The sequence below is a fragment of the Anomalospiza imberbis genome, chromosome 6 (assembly GCF_031753505.1).
Source record: "Anomalospiza imberbis isolate Cuckoo-Finch-1a 21T00152 chromosome 6, ASM3175350v1, whole genome shotgun sequence".
NCBI classification, from domain to species: domain Eukaryota; kingdom Metazoa; phylum Chordata; class Aves; order Passeriformes; family Viduidae; genus Anomalospiza; species Anomalospiza imberbis.
In genome coordinates this window covers 44,810,998-44,827,806 of record NC_089686.1, presented here as the reverse complement: position 1 = coordinate 44,827,806, position 16,809 = coordinate 44,810,998, and the positions used below count along the sequence as shown (strand labels likewise).

Sequence of the window (16,809 nt, the reverse complement as noted above, 5' to 3'; positions counted from 1 at the left end):
TCACCTTGGTGGCTGTGTCCTCCTTCCAGAGGCTGCTGCTGCTGGTGCTCTGGAAGGATCGCTGGTGGGATGGTGGGGAGGAAAGGGTGCTGAGATTTTCTCTCCACAGACCAAGGTCATGCTGTAGATCATGGAGGTGATTGAGGTGGGAGACACAAGCTCTCACAGCAAGACAGCTGGTTTCTGTCTCCAGCAAGTCTTTGTCATGTCCTCCTCAGCCCACCTGGAACTCTGCTGGCCCCAAGTTTTGGTAGGGTGGAAGAGTGCAGCCAGTCCAAACCTGTCCTTGGCACCCCTTGAGTGCTTTGCTTTCAGCCTAGTCCTTGTGGGATTTATGGCCAGATGCAATGCCTGGAAGGGAAGAAGCATCAGCAAGGAGATTGGAGAGCTGGTTTCACCTCAGCTGGTACCAGTTTGTTGCTTCCCTGATTCCTTTCCTGTCAGCTCTTTCTGGCACAAGACCTCCCTCATGTGTTGTGCTTTAGAGGTAGAATTGGGACTTTTTGGTCCCCTCCAGCCCTAGCTATGCCAACACATGTACAGCACATACACCTTGGGCTGCTCCAGTATGTACAGGTAAGCAAATCCTCGTCTGCCCTGTGCACGGCTTCCTGACTGGTGAGCATGTCAAGAAGGGCTCTTTTGCACTGCAGAAGTTGTCTGGCTGCTCAGCAACTAAGACTAAAGGATTCAGGCTTCCAGTCCCTGGGTTTTGAGTGGGTAAGAGTGTTTTGGATAAGGGCTAATCTGTTGGGAACCCTGTCTTTGCTCAGCTCTGCTCCGTTGGGGTTTTTGCCTGAGGTCTGACCTACGTGCCTTTCACTTGCAGCCCCAAGACAAGGCATTGCATTCAGTGCAGTGGGTAGCTTGGTACTCACCGTCTTTCCCTTTTCCAAGCTATTACACAGGCTAATTTACCTGGCATCCAGAATTAGAAGCATCAAAGGGGGAAGGTGATCCAGCTGAGTGCAGCAGGGTGCTGTTTTGCATGGGCTAGCCCAGGCCTGAAGAGGTGCTGGGTTTGGCAGCCAAGGTTGGTCTGGGTTGGGAGCAGCGAGGGTGCGTGTGAGTCACACGGCAAAACTAGTAAAGGAAACCTGGTCACCCCCAGCACAAAGCCAAAGCCCACCCAAGGCTTCCCAGCATCCTTGTAGGCAACCGCCCATCCCACTCCCCAGCCTCTGTCATGCCAGGCAGCAGCAGAATTAAAGCAACAGAATCCAACTCCCATGCTCCTTGGGGGTGTTGTCTTTGCTTTTGGCCTGGGCAAGAGAAGACTTGTGGTAATGACTTGCTTTCTGTAAATGCCTGCTCTGAAATGCTGTAGGGCACAGCCCCCACCCTGGCTGCAGCTGCGTGGCATCCTGTTCCCGCAGAAGGGCTGATACCAGCCCCTGGAGTGGGAGAAGTTGCCCGAGGGGAGAGTGCCCTGCCTTTAGCTGGGTGTGCTGTTTACAGCAGTGTCTGTCCCTGTGCTGGAGGACTGCTGAAGATGCTGAACCTGGTGTTACATGGTGGGTCTGGACCAGAGACTCCCAGAAAACCTCCCACTCTGAGTTGTTTCAAGTGTGAAGACTGGAAGTATGGGTGTTGTTCCTAAAGTTGGCATCTTGTGGGCCACAGGACAGGGGTACTTTGTCCTTCTAGAAGATGACATGGGGGCCCTTGCTTGGTAGTGTTACTGCACTAGGAACCTGGTGCTCTTTGTCTGCAGTAGCACTTTCCTTTCTCCCCCAGGCCCTTGGTGAAGGATGGGATAGATGTATCTGGAGGCCTTCAGAGGAGAAGTAACACTCTGGGGGCTCTCTCAAGGACTGGGTGGCTCTAACCACTGAGACTCTTCTCTCATTTCTGGCTGGGAGACAAATGCCACAGTCAAGTACTGGGAGCTGCGGTCAAGGAAGCTGAAGAGCTCCAGGGAGCACCAGGGCCAAGGTGTCTTCACAGGGCAGGCAATAGCTGCAGTTCCAAGAAACTGGCACATCTTGGTGAGGATATGCTAGAACAGCACTAGCCAGAATACAATCTACTTAGAAGAGTTTGGTGAGGAGCAGGAAGCTGAACTAAGAGCATCTCCCTTTCAGAGAGGTTTCTGCACTCAGGGTAAGATTTTCAAGCTTGTCAGACAGTCCTGGTCAGTGACAGACCATCACAGGAGCTTGTTAGTTTTTTGCTGTAATTAGGTCACAAGGAATCCAGACGCAGGCCATTGTTCAAGTCAGTGCGACAAGTTGGAGGTAGGTTAGGAGCAAAAGGAGGTGCCAAAAGCTTGATACCATAAATCTTCTCCAAAAGCCACATATTAATCGTGTATTGTTGTACTGCATCTTTGTTCCAGCAGGATAATCATGACAGATCAAGATACATCAGCTGTGATTTGGTCTGATCTTTGCTGTTGGCAAAAAACAGATTGTATCACTTCTCTCAGGTGGAGTTGTTACTCTTGAATTCTTTTTTTACTTGCTGCCTTGGTACTGATGATTTGGAGACAGGACATCATCTTGCTGGCCCCTGACAGGCAGGAGGTCGGTACGTGAGCTCACGATGTATTCTGATGTGCTAGCTGAACTTCACGAGTCTGAAAGTAATACTAGGATCGCAGTTTCACTGGAATGAATGTAGGTTTGGAGAAGAAACTGAGGGGTTTGGAGTTGATTTTCCCCATAGTTACTCAAGGCACATTTGTTCTAGAAGTACCTGGACTGGAAGATGAAGTTTTCAGACACTACAGTTGTTTCCCTTATGATAAGGAGTTTGTTGTGTACCTCAATTCTACTTCAATTTCAGAGGCACAAGCTCAGGCAAGCAGAATGTATTTTGATTATTCCTGTTGCACAGCTGAAGCTGGAAAAGAGTCCACAGAGGTGAGGTTTTTGCTATATTTGAGTACATCATCTCATCTCTGGCTGTTGTGATCTCTTCAGCTGGCCATGGCTAAGCTGAACTAAACTTGTGCTGTGCTGTGGATCTCCAGCCAGCATGAAAACCACCTCTGAGAAGGCTTCAGTCAGCATCCTACTGATTATGTTGAGACTACATAGCCTGTGATGGAGTGTCACCTTTGAACCCATACTTAAATTACAGAATAGCTGACGAGGTCTGTTCTAGTCTGGTCAGGTCCAGATGTCTCAGGACAGACATATAATACATGTTCTTCTCTCACATCATTCAAGTGCCCCACACCCTGTTACAGAGGGGTTGGGGCTCCAGAGACAGCACAGCTGAGTTTACTGCCAGAATTGCTTACAAGTCCTTAAAGATGCTGATCAAGTGCTGGAACAGATCTCATGCCTTTTGGTCTGTGAGGGTTTCCACAGGAGCATTCTCCTAAGCCAGCAGAGAGGGTGACTCGAAAGCAGGCGAGTGCATTGTGCTTGCCGAGGGCTTTGGCAAAGACCTGGGTTGTGCAGGAGCCGGCAGCAACGACTCAGTGCTGGAGTGAGACCTGAGATGTGAGGGTGGTGGTGGGGGCAGCTGAATGAAAGGCTGAGTATTACAGAGCAGCTTTGGCTAAATGCTGGCCTCATCCTCCTCACCTGCAGTGTGACTGGGTAGAGGAGCAGACCAGGTTTCCCTTCTGGACTACAGCCACTGCTGCAAACCTTTCCAGCCTAAGCAGTACTTCTGTATCACTTCTTGCCTTCACCATAAAGGTAAGCAAAGCCACTCAAGAAGCAGCTTCCCCAAGCCTGAGGTTATCTAAGTCTGTAGGGTTAGATATTCCAGGAGCAGGGCTCTGATGTGAGGCCAAGCTGAGTGTTCTCCAGGGCACCAGAGTCACCCAGGCTCTTAATGGGATGGCTGGAGAGGGGCTTGTGATATTGCATCCTTTGTAGCCACAGGTACCTCTAAGGGAGCTCATACCAGTTTTGGATAAAATTGGAAGTTAGTTTACTTTTCTCTGTGTCTTAGGAGGAGCCTGTTTTACTGTGTGGAAGAATAGCCAGGCTTTAGTGACTCCAATCCCTTGGACTCATGTCTTCATGTATGCCTTCTAAGCCTTCTCCATCTCCACCTTGGGCTCTTTTGTAACTGCTGCCAGTGAGTAAGGATGCTCATGGCATGGGTCCACCTGCTCCATCTCCTGGTGAGATGTTTCAGCTGTGGTTTGGTTGTCTCCTGGTGTCCACATCCTTCTAGGTGAAGAGGATGCTCGTGTATGCCCTGTGGGCCTCCTCAGCTGCTTAGTCAGTAGGATTTGGGAGACGGGTTGGGAAGCGGTCAGACCTGCCTCTTAAAACTGCCAGGCTTTTATTTCCTCCATACACTGCTTTATGCTTGGGAATGTGCTGGAGGAAGGGGGTGACATTGCTCAGAGGATGGTGTGACAGCCACCATCCTGGACACCAACAACTGGTGGGAAGGGGAAAAGGCAGATGGGCTTGGTCCCATATGCAACAACTTTGCTCTTGCTGTGGGTTGAGTACAGGGTCTGTAGCTTAGGAGAGCCATGGTACCAGCCCTAGCAAGGGCTGCTGGGACTGGGGGTGCCCTTGCTCTGCTCCCCAAGTCCCATCCACTGCTGCCATGGCGCCTCTGCAGCACACAAGGAGCACGACAGCAGCATGCAGCTCCCACAGGTGCCACAGCAGCACCGCCATGGCAGTAGGACACAGCAGCAGGTGAGCACCACAGCAAGCCCAAGAGGAGGAACACTCCGAGGCCCAGCCAAACTCCAACTGCCTCTGCCAAACTGGCTGGGGCACAAAGCTGCCAGACACAGCACACCCATCTCCCTCCCCCTGCTATATCCTGGGAGCAGAGCCTAAAGCAGCACAAAGCCTTGCTCCCTCCCTCAGTTTCTCTGCTCCAGGCTCCACTTAGCATCAATTATTCAGTGCCAACTGGCTGAAGCCTTGCAGAAGCACGCAGCAGTTGATGAGCTTTCTGTATCATGGGAGGTGGGCAGAGATGATGATGAGCACAGCTGGGACTTGGCAGAGAGCCAGCAAGCAGTGAAGACAGACCTGGTCTCCTGCCTGTCCCAGCTCCTAGGGCTGCCAGTCTGACTGCTCCTGAGCCAGGAAGGACAGGAGCCACAGGGGGCTGCCAGGGCACCAGAGCTGAGCACAGCTTGGGGAGTTTGCAATTCTGCCTTGGGGACCAGCTCTGGGAGCTGGAGAGCTGCTGTGATGGCAGGAAAAGGGGTATGATAATACTGGCAAATACCAAGTGCACAGGAAGAGGCCAGGGGGAGGACCAGTCCCCAGCTGATAAGACCACTAGGATTTAAGCAGCAGCCTCAGCACCATCTATGACATTCACTTGCTGCTGGTCCCAATGCTGTCCATCAAATGCGGGTATCTGTAACCTTGGGCTTTAGGATTATCCTACTTTTTGTCTCCTGTGAGCAGCACTCAGGCCCTGGGGGGCACAGGAGGCAGCAAGGGGTACTGCTGGAATGACATGGACATACCCTCCTATCCCCTCAGGGACATGAGCACCTCCTATGCTGACACCTCCCTGCTGCAGGGAGCATGCCATGACCTGGTGCTCCTGGCAGCAGCTGGAAGCCAGGCATTCAGTTCAGGCTGGACACCAGGCATGGCTTATGTTCACCCCGAGGTCTTACACTGCTCTGGTAAGAGAGGGAAGGGCTTAGGCTTACCTGTCGTTAAGTCCCAGGAGGTGGTCTCCTCCCCCTGGGAAGGACTCTGCAGTGGGTGCTTGGCACCCCAAAACCATACCTGAGAGCCCCATCAAGCACCCGTTCAAGGCTGGGTACCTCTGCGGCTCCTGCATTAGCTGGAGGGATGTTGTCAAAGGAGGTGGTGGAGCCATGCCTGTCCCTGGTCCCTGCAGGATGAGAGCACCACAGCCACAAGGCCACAACCAGGCAAATGCAGGGAGCCTGGCCATCAAGCATACCAATAAGCAGTATCTTACTCCTTTTTTTTTTTTTTTTTTTTTCCCCCAACAACCTAGTGAACCAAGGCTATTTAATGGAGGAACACAACCCTCAAACCTAGTATAACTCACCTTCCCTTGGGGAAGCTGCCCTTCTGGACACTTCTGCTCTTTCCTTTACAGGGATGCTGTTTTAGCAGTTGGATAAATGCCATATCTAAACCCTGCACTGCCTGTCACGTAAGTAACCGTGGCAGATGTTCAAACCTGGTCCCACCTGGCACTGCCTGAGAGCCAACAGGTTCACGAGAGCTGGTGGCTGGGAGGTGACACAAAGCAGCTTGTGCAATGAGGCTGCTTGTGAGCACCTGGAACACAGGAGGGATCAGGTTTGCTTCACTCCAGCCTGGGGATCTCACCCTTGGTCACAGTGCTGCATCTCTGTGCTGGCATCCAGTGTGAAATGGCACAGGAGGTGTGCCAAGAGCTGCATCCTCAGGCTGCTTCTGTAATAGTAAACACTGTGGTGGTCAGTGGTGCTGGGGCTTTTTGTTCTTCTGTGGTGTTTCAGACCAGGTTTTAATCAGTTAATATAAATGAGCTAAGTTAAGGCCACCGGAGAACAATTTTTGTTCCTGTTTGACCTCTTAGGTGTGACAGGGCAGTAATAGAAGCAGGAAAACCAGCCTACAGCACTCAGTAGGTGATAGACACATGGGGATGCCAATTTCAGGCACGGCTCTTAAATCCTAGGGTGCCATTTAGCTACTTCTGACCCTTCCATCTGCTGTCAGTCTTCGTGCTACTCTGGCAGAGACAGATGCCTTGTGTTTACCATAAACATGCTGCTTAACACCAAGTGGCAGCTTTCTCTGGGGAGCCAGAACACTGCTCACATTTAACACCTCAAAGGCAACAGTACCATCGTCATCTAAGCCCAGGCTATGAAATCTGGGGTGTGTCAGAGATACTGCTCACACACAGCTTTTTAAAATGCATCTTCAGCTGTCAGCAGCACCACCTTACACTCCCAGTGGCTGCTGTAAACGTGACTCAGCTCAGCCCTGACTCATGAGTGTGAGTCGCACCTACCCACCCACCCACCTGCTGTGTGAGGAGCTGTGTCCACCCGCTTCCCCTCCCATCCAACCCTCCCTACACTGCCTACAGGCAGGAAAACAAACTCCAAACAAAATCCTGGCCAAAAAACAAGTGTCAGCAGTGCTGCTGATCAGCAGCTGTGTGTCAGAAGGGATGCTGCCCTTTGCTCAGCTGGGAGAGGACGGTGGTAAGTAGAAAAGAGTATTTTTCTTTCCACTGCTGCTGGGGCTGCCTGGATTTAATTACAGTAGAAAATTCAGTGAGGAAAGCAGAGATGGAGCAGGATGGACCTGTTGCAGTTGAAACATAACCAGTGAACCAAGCTAAAAGTCATCAGGAGAAGGCAACCAGTCTTGGTGCAGCTTCTGTTCCTGAAAGAAACCTTGTGGAGTCCGAATTCATGCTAAACTTCTTTAACCATTATTACTACTACCAAGTAGAACACAGCATCAAACACTCTGGACAAACTGGATCAGCATAAAAAGGAATGATTGACTTTTTTTTTTTTTCAACAAACCCCTTCCTCTAAAAAAAAAACAAACTGAACAAACAAAAAAGCAGACATAAAAATGTTTTTTTCTTAAAAGTAATAATTATAATACATTAGAAAGAGTCATGGAAGAAGCGTTCCACGCTGTAAACAAGAATAGCAAATAAAAAGGAAAGCAGACAGTAGCCAGGCTCTCAAAGTGCATGGCCAAGAAACCCTAACCTCAACCTCTGGCCCTTGCTGGAGCTGGGTCCCATGGCTCCTGCTGTCTGTCAGTGCTGCAGCCACTCAAAGTGCTCTATCACAAACAAACAACACAAAGAAAAACAAACTAAACCTAAAAAAACCCAAACGCACAGCATTGGTCTTTACATCTACATGGAAGGCAGCAAGGCCAGCATTGTCTCAGGGCTGCAAGAGCAAGGATGGGGGGAGCTGCTTTCCCATGTTTGCTCACAATAAGAGTGGTTTCTGCTGAGGGGTCGAGACTGTTGCAGGGGGCTGGGCAGGGCTGCAAGTGGCTTGGTTAGGTAATTTGTCCTGCTGAGCTGCCACCCTCATCCTTCTCCTTCCCTTCCTATTCCCAGCAAAAGAGCTGAGGCTGGGCCAGGCCTTGCTGCCACAGACCCACCATAGCTGCAGCTTTGTCTGCAGCAAGAGGCAGAGGAGGAGACAGGAGTGGGCATCTCCCTGGGGATCATGCACTGATGTGTTCCAATGAGAGCATCACACCAAGGACAGCAATGCATGTTGCTGGTGGTTCCTCCCAGGCCTGAAGATGACTGAGGACCTTGCTGCTCATTCCCATTAGGGCTTGGAGGGAAGGACAACCCCCACCCCTTTCCCCATCAAAATTAACGTTGAACATCATGCACCAAATGCCATGCAATGAGTATTGTGCATTTGACAGCTCTCCACCTTTTTAAATGTTAATACTGTAAAACATCCCAGATACACTGTGTGAGGAGTCTGGGTGCACAACCAACATGATGTGCAAAGGCTGTGTGCCTGAAATGAGGGAAAATGGGTTAAAACAAGGGGAAAGAGGTCTCAGCTCTTGCATGTGTGATGCTCAGCTGCATTAGAAGGAGTCCTATGTGGGCTTCAAGGAGAGGACAGAGCCCCAAGCTACAGAAGCCAAATCAAGATGTGACCAACAGCTCTCAGATGCTTGTTGTTGCTTCCCAGTGAGCTCCTGGGGCCAGTGGGCTGCTAGCAAAAGGCAATCGATATCTGTCCTGAAATACTGCTCAGGTATTTTAACACACAAATAATGTTTAACTATGCACAGCTATGGAAAAACATACTCTAAATTAAAAACAATTCAAGCACTATTGTCCTAGAAAGGACCTGTGGTGTCTCAAAACACAAATACTGAACATTCAAAGAGCACTTTTCCTCAAACAGCAATGCTTGACTCCTCACAACACCCCTGCGAGGTAGCTAATAGGGTTATCCCTGCTCTGCAGAGGGAGAGGATGGGCAAGGTTGGAGGCTCAGTGGAAGATGGGGCCTGGGACAGAGCTGGGGTTCCAATGAAAGCTGAGGGTGCTGTGGTGTGGCTGGATACATCCAAACAGAAATCCAGTGCTCCCTTTGACACTCCCTGCTGCAAACATAAACCACCACACATACACAAGGCAAAATAAACCCTGATAAATCATAGAACATGCTGAGCTGGAGGGGATCCCCCAGGATCATCAAGTCCAGCTCCTGGAACCCACAAAGTAATTTAGTGGAAAATTTCTGCTGCGCTTTCAGGTAGGCTTTAGATCAGGTTATGCAATTGAAGCAGCCTGTGAGATTTAAAAAAATAGTTTTCAAAGTCTCCTTAGAACTTAAAGGAGCTTTTGCTCAGGATCTCTGTTGAAGGAATGGGAATCCCTTTTGCAATCCCACCTAAGGTGGCACTTGCAGCTACCCCTTCTGGACAGCAAAGTCAAATCCAGCATATCTGGACTACTTCCTGCTTTTTCACTGATCTGGCTTCCTGATGAAGTCCCTTCACCTCTAGGGGTGAAGTAGATGCTGTAACCAGAATTTTGGACCAGCTCTTTCTATGGCTGTCTCCCCAGATCCCTGCACATTTCCAGCCAATGGCCTGGGCAGTGCAGAACCTTGGGATGGGGAGGAGATGGACAGACCTCTAGGGCTTGGTGCAAGAAGGGCAAGCGGGTATGTGGGCACCCATCATGTCCAAGTTTCCTTCCTGTTGTTAATTCTCTGTGGGCTCAACCAGAAGGGCTAAGATCAGGTTCTGGGCAACATGCTCCCCCTTCCCCAATTCTTAAGTACTTTCCCCTCTTGACACTTAATTTACTCAAAGCAAAAGTGGACTTATCTGGGGCACTGTGATTAGGTGCCATCACTTGTCCAGCAGCTTGGTAGTGCAGGCAGGTTTCCTGAGCCAGCAGCCCCTTTTCCTGTTTGGGGAACAGAAAGGCAGCAAGCCTGCTCGCTGTGCTGGCCCTGGGAAGGAAAGGCCAGCAGAGAGGGCACTCAGCCCAAGAGACCAGGCTGGTCTTCATCTCTGTCCTTGTCACCCTGAGAACCTGGGCTGGCAGCCCCCCACCAGGGTGACACCAAGGAGATGTCCAAGGGACTCAGCAGCTGTTAAATCTGTCCTCCTAAACACCATCCACCATGGCAGCAGGAGCCAGATACAGCCGGACACTGCTTTGTGGAATTGCATAGAGGGGGCAGCAGGCTGCCGGTGTCCTGCCAGGATGCCATGGCACTGCCTGGAAATTCTGCTGCCTACAACTGCAGGTCTGGGAAATGAAATAAAGATCTATTGCTACAAAGGCCTTTGAAAGCAATGCTGTAGCTGCACCAATGGGGCATTGTAAAGAAAGCATTTCGGATTCTGACACCTTGTGCCCGCTTGCTTGGTCATGGGTTCCCACGGCAGACAAGAGCAGGAGAAAACACGCAACAAACTCACCGGCCCTGCCTCTTTCCCCGAGTGATGAGACCTGGGGGGTTTGAGGAACAAAATATGAAAGCATTTTCCAATTTGTCCATAGGAAACGTGCAAATCCAATCTGCTGGTGTCTCCTAGCACTGGTGGCCACCTCTTCGTCTCCTCGCTGGGCGCTCGTACCAAAGCACAGCTTGACGTGCAATGGTGCTGTGCTGTCACCCCGACAGCCCTGCTGACAGAAGGGGATCCTGTAAATGGGGCAAGGGTCCTTCTCCAGAACCCGTTTCTTCTCCCTTAACTTCCCCTTCCCCATCCCCACTAGAACGTCACCGATTTGGGCAGCTTTGCCAAGGAAGGAGAGCCTGAAAGGAAACTGTTCTCTGAGCGGGATTTGGCAACCTGCGGCAGAAATTTTGGTTTGGGGCTCAGTGGGGGTCGTGGGGCTTTCAGTGCATTTAATGGTTTCTGGAGGCTTTTCTGGACCTCTACCTCCTCTGGGTCTGGCGTAAGAGGTGGTGGCATGGAGGTGGTAGGCAGAGGATGTCCAGTCTCTGACAGAGGCAATGCCACCTGCTTTCTGTTCAAGAAGTCCTGCTCTGTCGCATGGGCCAGGTGGAGGGGAGTGGTGGTTTTGATAACGACATAGGAGCTGTTCCCTTCCACCACAGGGGATGGTGCCCGCTGGGCGGGGCAGCCCTCAGCTATCCCTGCTGCCTCCGGCTCTCTGCTGGACAAGATGGGCACACTGCCCCCCGCCTGCCTGTGCACAGGCAGCGCGCCCATGGCCTCGGGCCAGCGCGTGGTGCCGGTGGCACTGCCCAGCCCATTGTGCTGCAGGCTGAGGAGCTCTCCCGTGGATGCAGCTTTGGATGCCAAACGCTTCAGGCCCATTTTGTCCGGCAGCACCGCCCTGCAGTGCCTGTCATCCGCCACCTCCTCCCCGTGCTCACTCTCAGGGGAGCCATCGCTCTGTGACGTGCAGGAGAGCCGCCGGCAGCCGGCTGGCAGAGGTTGGGGGGCTGCTTCGAGCACTGCGCCTCTGCTCAGGGAAGATGCCTGTTCTCCTGCTGGCAGGGCAGCGGCATTTGTCTGCCACACTGCTTGGTCCGTAGCAGAAAGCTCAGCGGTGCTGGAGTCGGGAGGAGCCAGCCTGTTTTGGAGAGAGGAGTCTAAGGAGCTGTACTCAGCTGGGACATGGAGGGAGACTCCATGGTCCACCACGGCACAGCCAGGAGCAAGAAGAGGCTGCTCTGGAGGCAGGACCGTGGGCAGGATGTGTTGCTGGGCCTGCGTCTCGCTTGCCTTCAGAAAAGATGATGGCTGCCCGTCCACAATGGGCTCCACTTGACCCTCCTCATCCAGTGGCCGCCCACCCAAAACAGGCACATTTGTTGCTTCAGCTGCTTCGCTACTCTGGAAGGTGAGAATCCTCGCTTCCACCACTGTCATTCCTCCTGGTGTGCCAGGAACTCTGTGGGGATGGGGCTCCCTGTCTGGAGTGTGCTCACCCACCTGGCCATTCTGGCCATTGGCCGCTGTGTTTTCCTTTATGGCTACTGGGTTGAGGGAGAGCTCCAGGCCCAGGGGTTTCCTTGGAAACTCTTCAGGCTTTGCTGCATTGGAAGCAGAGAAAACAAAATAAAACCTAAACTGTGCATCAGTTTGTGCTTGCATGCCCTGAATGTAAGGAAGACAGATGCTTGCACACAACAGGTGCCAGCCCCTCTGGGCTGCCCTGGCTCCCAGCCACGCCAGCGGGATGCTCTGGTCCCTGCTGGGCTGCCCACCTTCCCCTCTACCCACCTGGTGGGGGCAGGTCAAACTTCATCTTGCGCAATTCAGTCATTGACACCTGCAGCTGCTCGATGACAGCATCGTCCTCGTACTGCAGGGAAGCAGCAATTTTCTCCTGCAGAAATTCACGTAAATCTTCCAGTGTCATCTTCAGCAAGCGCTCTGGGGGATGGGAGAAAGGAGTAATGGCAGTGGCACATACAAATTTCAGGGTAGCACAAGCATGGGTTACACCACACTTTGGTTTTATCTGGGATTCTGTCGCTGTTCCCACTCCACAGTGGGACATCTGAATGCTTTTGCCTCTCTCCCATCTTCCCACTATTGCTCAGGGTCATCAATACACGTATATATCCATGCCACCTGAGCAGTAGCTTCTCAGTGGCAGGACAATGGCAGGGCTGGGAGCTGTGCTGATGAGGATGCAGGGTTTAGGCCATTTCTGGAAGTTCTCACCATTGCCTCTAGGAGGAGGAAAAGCTCCATGAGACAGGCCCTAAGCATCAGGCTGAACAGTCACTGCCGGCAGCTGCCACCACCAGCCAGGGATGCCAACCTGCACCAGCAGGCAGAGGGATGCAGGAAGAGGTGCTGGCCCTTAAAGAGGTGATAGACAGGGGAGGGATACAGGCAGAAATAGGTTGTAGGAAGAGATGTCAACCCGCACTACACGTTCCTCAGGGAGGTAAGATTTCACAGCCAAACTGAAACATCTGCCTGCCAGTTTCTCATTTTCTGCAGACAAATAGGATACTTCAAGATTTATTTCTGGAGAGCTTTTCTTCATTTAACTGAAGGAAGAACAGGGTGGCTGTTTGCAGAAGCCAACACATACAGTCCCATAAATTTTGCTGCCCAAAGGTTGTCATCATGCACTCCTGCCCCAGATGAAGGCCAAAAGATTGACACAGCAAGGCTATCAATTTATGGGAGTAAAGGGGTTCAAAGTTACAAAGATCTTGAGGTAGAAACATTACTGCCTTAGTGTTATGCAAGACAACTGGGTTTTGATAATTTTAGAAGTGTATTAATGGATTTACTTGTCCCTCTACAGACTTTTCAGTTGAGCCACCACATAAAGTTCTGCAGACAGATGGGCTGCTGTCTGTATTGCCCCTAAAGGCAATTTGTGGGGCACTGTACATTGGAAGAGGCAGCTGGGAGCATTTCAGGTGTGGTTTCTGTGTGCTGAGCACAGCAAGTTCAATCCTTGTGGCATCTCACTTCCTCCCCAGGACTGTGCCTTTTGTGGCCAGCACAGGGCACCAAGAGGCTGGAAGTGGCCAGCAAGGCTTTTCAGGTCAGCAGCACAAGGGTGGCCCAGCATGGTGCCACCAGAGCCATAGGTGATGCAGTCAGGTGGGACCTTACTTTTGTGCAGTTTGAGGATGGTGTAAGCCATGGCTGTCAGCACCCGCTCCCCTTCCAGGATGTAGATATCCCATAGCCGCAAGGTCAGCGTGAATGGGGTCTGTTTCAAACACACAGACAAATCGCAAATGGGATGATGAAACAGAGGCTGCTGCCATCACTGCATCACCTTGCATCAAATCACACAACAGGCTTTGCAAGTCAGGCATTCATCTAAAACACAAATGTCTTTTATCATCTATGGCTTTGCCTTAAAGCTAATGAACTTGGGTGGCCAGGGAAATATTTGAAATCCATCCAAAAATGCAGAAAAAAGAGAAACTTCCCTCACATGCTAGCATGTGGATTCCCCTACCCTGGAGAGAGAAGCATCATCTTTCAGCCTTGTGAGCACAAAAAACAACTCCTGTATCCATCTAGATTTCCCAGAAGGGCTATTTATGGGATAGGTCTGAAAGCCCAATGACGCATCACTAAGCATTAAAAAAAATCATTCATCTGGTGTCCAAAGAAGAGGGTTTTTTTTTATATACAGGCTTATTTCTGCCTGCTAAAAACACCTCTGCAAAAGGTTTTCATTTGCATCCAGACCCAATCTGACAAACAGGATTGAACTGATACCCAAAGTGATGGAGCAGCCCATACCTCCCAGCAAAGATCTAAGGCACCTCACCAACACAGAAATTAATATTAATCCTACTGCGATGTTTAGGTTCAAATTTAAGATACTGCACTGACTCTCCAGAGTTTGACACAACTGACCACTGCAGCTCTTTTACCACACACTACTGCAATTAAGGGATTTTGCATTTTATACAGCTTTTAGTGGCAAAAGCAGTGAGTTTCCTCTCAAGGGGAAGGGGCCATCCACTGTTTTATACAAGACAGGGCAGCAGAAAATTGAGACTGGAGCACACAGATGTTCTAAATATTAGCAAGTCTGGACATTGCATTCAAGGCCAGTAAGCACAATTCTGACCCTAAAAATGAAGTAGTCTTGGCTCAGGACTAGCAAACTAGCTCTGGACAGATCAGGGTAATTTTCTCACACTTTCACGTTTCTAGTCCCAATCCGCACCTTTGCCTGCAGCTGCTGCACTGCTATTTGTTGAGGTTTGTGCTCCCAGCTCTTCTTCTTTCTATGCTGTCTCCAGAGCCAAAGTGAGGTTAATTGCCTTTGCAGCAGTGCCAGTGGGCAAGAGAAAGATCTCTCCTGACTCTGAGGTTTGTTCTGCTGATGCTGAGCCATCTCCCTATGACAGCTTGTGATGAGGCAGCAGGAACTGGCTTGTCATCAGTGACATGCAGTTATTTTTATCTTCTCCCTTATTAATTTTTTTTTGCTTTATGAGAGTGTGCATAATATCCCACCTTATAAAATATTAACATCTTCTTCAAAGTATGATATTTACAAAAAAACACAGGCAGATTAACCACGCATGCAAACAGGAGAGCAGCAAAAAACCCGAGAGCATCCTCACCCGGTCAATGAAACACTGCAGGAACCACTTGGTTGTGTAAATCCCGGTGGTCATCTGCTCCTTGTCCTGGGGGAAGACAGCAAAGAGAGGCAGGCATTTCACCAAGCTGGTTACTGCAGGTTCAAGCAGCTCATAAGGCTTTGGGGGAGGTTAGTTGGTTGGTTTACTTTTTCTGGGATCTGGGTGCAGGATGTGGCTGTGGCTCATCTCCCATGTCCCAGCAAACCCCTGCTTTGCACACCAGTGTTGAAGCCCTGCTTTGGTCCTTTGCCCAAGACACCCACTGAACCTGGTCCTCAATGTGGCCAGACTTCAGCCATAGTATTGGAAAGGGATTTCTGGGAGAAGCTCTTCTGGCCTAATACTCCACGGATTTATAAAAACCTTCCAGGAGCTCAAACCACTCACTCCTTGCAGACTACCATTTTTGTTTCCATAGCAATTCCCATGTGAGCCTGTCGGAGCACAGTCAAGGCAGCTTTGGAAGCACCACCTCATTTACATGGCATGGCTGTGACAGAAGCAGGACAGCCTGACAGGCTAAGGAAAGCTCTTAAAAACCTCACCATCAACCACTTCAGTCTAACACTTCTCCATCTGGTGCCCAGTGCTGGGATATGTGCAGAGCTGACATGACCTCTTGCTGCAAAGCCAACAAAGCAGTGGGGAGGGGAAGAGAAAGAAGCCCATGGGATGAATGGCCAGCTCCAGCCTTTGCTTCTGGCTGGTGTTGTGCACCTGCAAGCCTGGAGAGCCTTCAGGAGCAGGAATAGAGAGCAGCTTTCTGAGTTATTCCCATCCCTTCCCCTGCACAGGACTATAATTAAGTGAAAACCTAACATGGCTCTGTTTCACTTTTACACCCATTTGCAGCATGAAGCAAGAGCTGTTGCAGATGACGGTAATACAAACACCTTTTTGCTGGAGATGGGGGCCACCAAGCCTCTTGGGAGCATTAGACAAAACTTTTGAAGTCTGGCCAGTGAACACCAGCTGTCTACACCAAATGCCAAGGGGGGCAAGGCAAAAGAAAAAAGGGAGAGAGCAGGTGCTGCAAAAGAGTGGCCTGGACATAAGACTGGAGTTGGTGTGCCCTGCAGATGCTCCTGCAGCCACCAAATGGGCCTGTACCATCTGCTAGAGAGAAAAGCAACTGGACATGCCCAAGCAACAAAACACCTAGCAAATCTTATGTGCCTCCTGACTTAAAACAACAGCAAAGCACTTGGAGCTAATAATTACTGGAATAAGACTCCAGACAGACCAGCATCAGCCTTTGGGCCTTGCAGCTGGTGTAAGCACACAGTCCAGCCACACTGCTGCTCCTCCTGCTGCAGGCTCTGTAAGCCTTCCCGGCTCTCCTGGGAAGCCTTTACATTTTAGCAGTCTCTCCACTAATGATGATCAGCAAGCAAATGATTATCATTCACCTCAGCAAGATTTGGGCAACCCATTTAATAAATGCCTGCCTCTGCAGCTGAAGCAGTCCTATATGGGTAGAAATATGTTCAGATTCAGAAATCTGTTTGGCAGAACACTATATAAACTGCTTTATCATTAAAATGTGGCTTTATTACAGGAAGACTGACAGTAGAGATACCATGTGCTTCTTCAGTTTGGGGAACAGTTTGTTTAAAATTTGCTCGTGGTGGGCTTGAAACCTCTGCAGCTTCGGGAACCCAGGAATGAAAAAACCTTAACAAGAAAAGAGAAATAAAAAAAATCAGGTAAGCTCTGCAGCAGTGACAGGAATAGTCTGATTATCTGTAGAGTGATCTCTTGCACTGTCTGTTGAAGTTGGC

At 50.4% G+C, this 16,809-nt stretch overlaps 1 protein-coding gene across 6 annotated transcripts in view; it reads right to left on the bottom strand.

Annotated features, from left to right (window-relative positions):
• Nucleotides 1-7,502: 7,502 nt before the first annotated feature.
• Nucleotides 7,503-16,809, bottom strand: part of LOC137475933 (USP6 N-terminal-like protein) — a 76,289-nt gene continuing 66,982 nt past the window's right edge. For all 6 annotated transcript variants that reach the window (XM_068193817.1, XM_068193820.1, XM_068193819.1 and 3 more), the window contains 5 exons: nucleotides 16,608-16,702; nucleotides 15,008-15,073; nucleotides 13,527-13,626; nucleotides 12,165-12,317; nucleotides 7,503-11,974 (listed from right to left, as the gene is read on the bottom strand). In XM_068193817.1, the coding sequence (XP_068049918.1) occupies nucleotides 10,680-11,974; nucleotides 12,165-12,317; nucleotides 13,527-13,626; nucleotides 15,008-15,073; nucleotides 16,608-16,702 (1,709 nt within the window). In that variant the 3' untranslated portion in view covers nucleotides 7,503-10,679. The remainder of the gene's footprint in view (nucleotides 11,975-12,164; nucleotides 12,318-13,526; nucleotides 13,627-15,007; nucleotides 15,074-16,607; nucleotides 16,703-16,809) is intronic.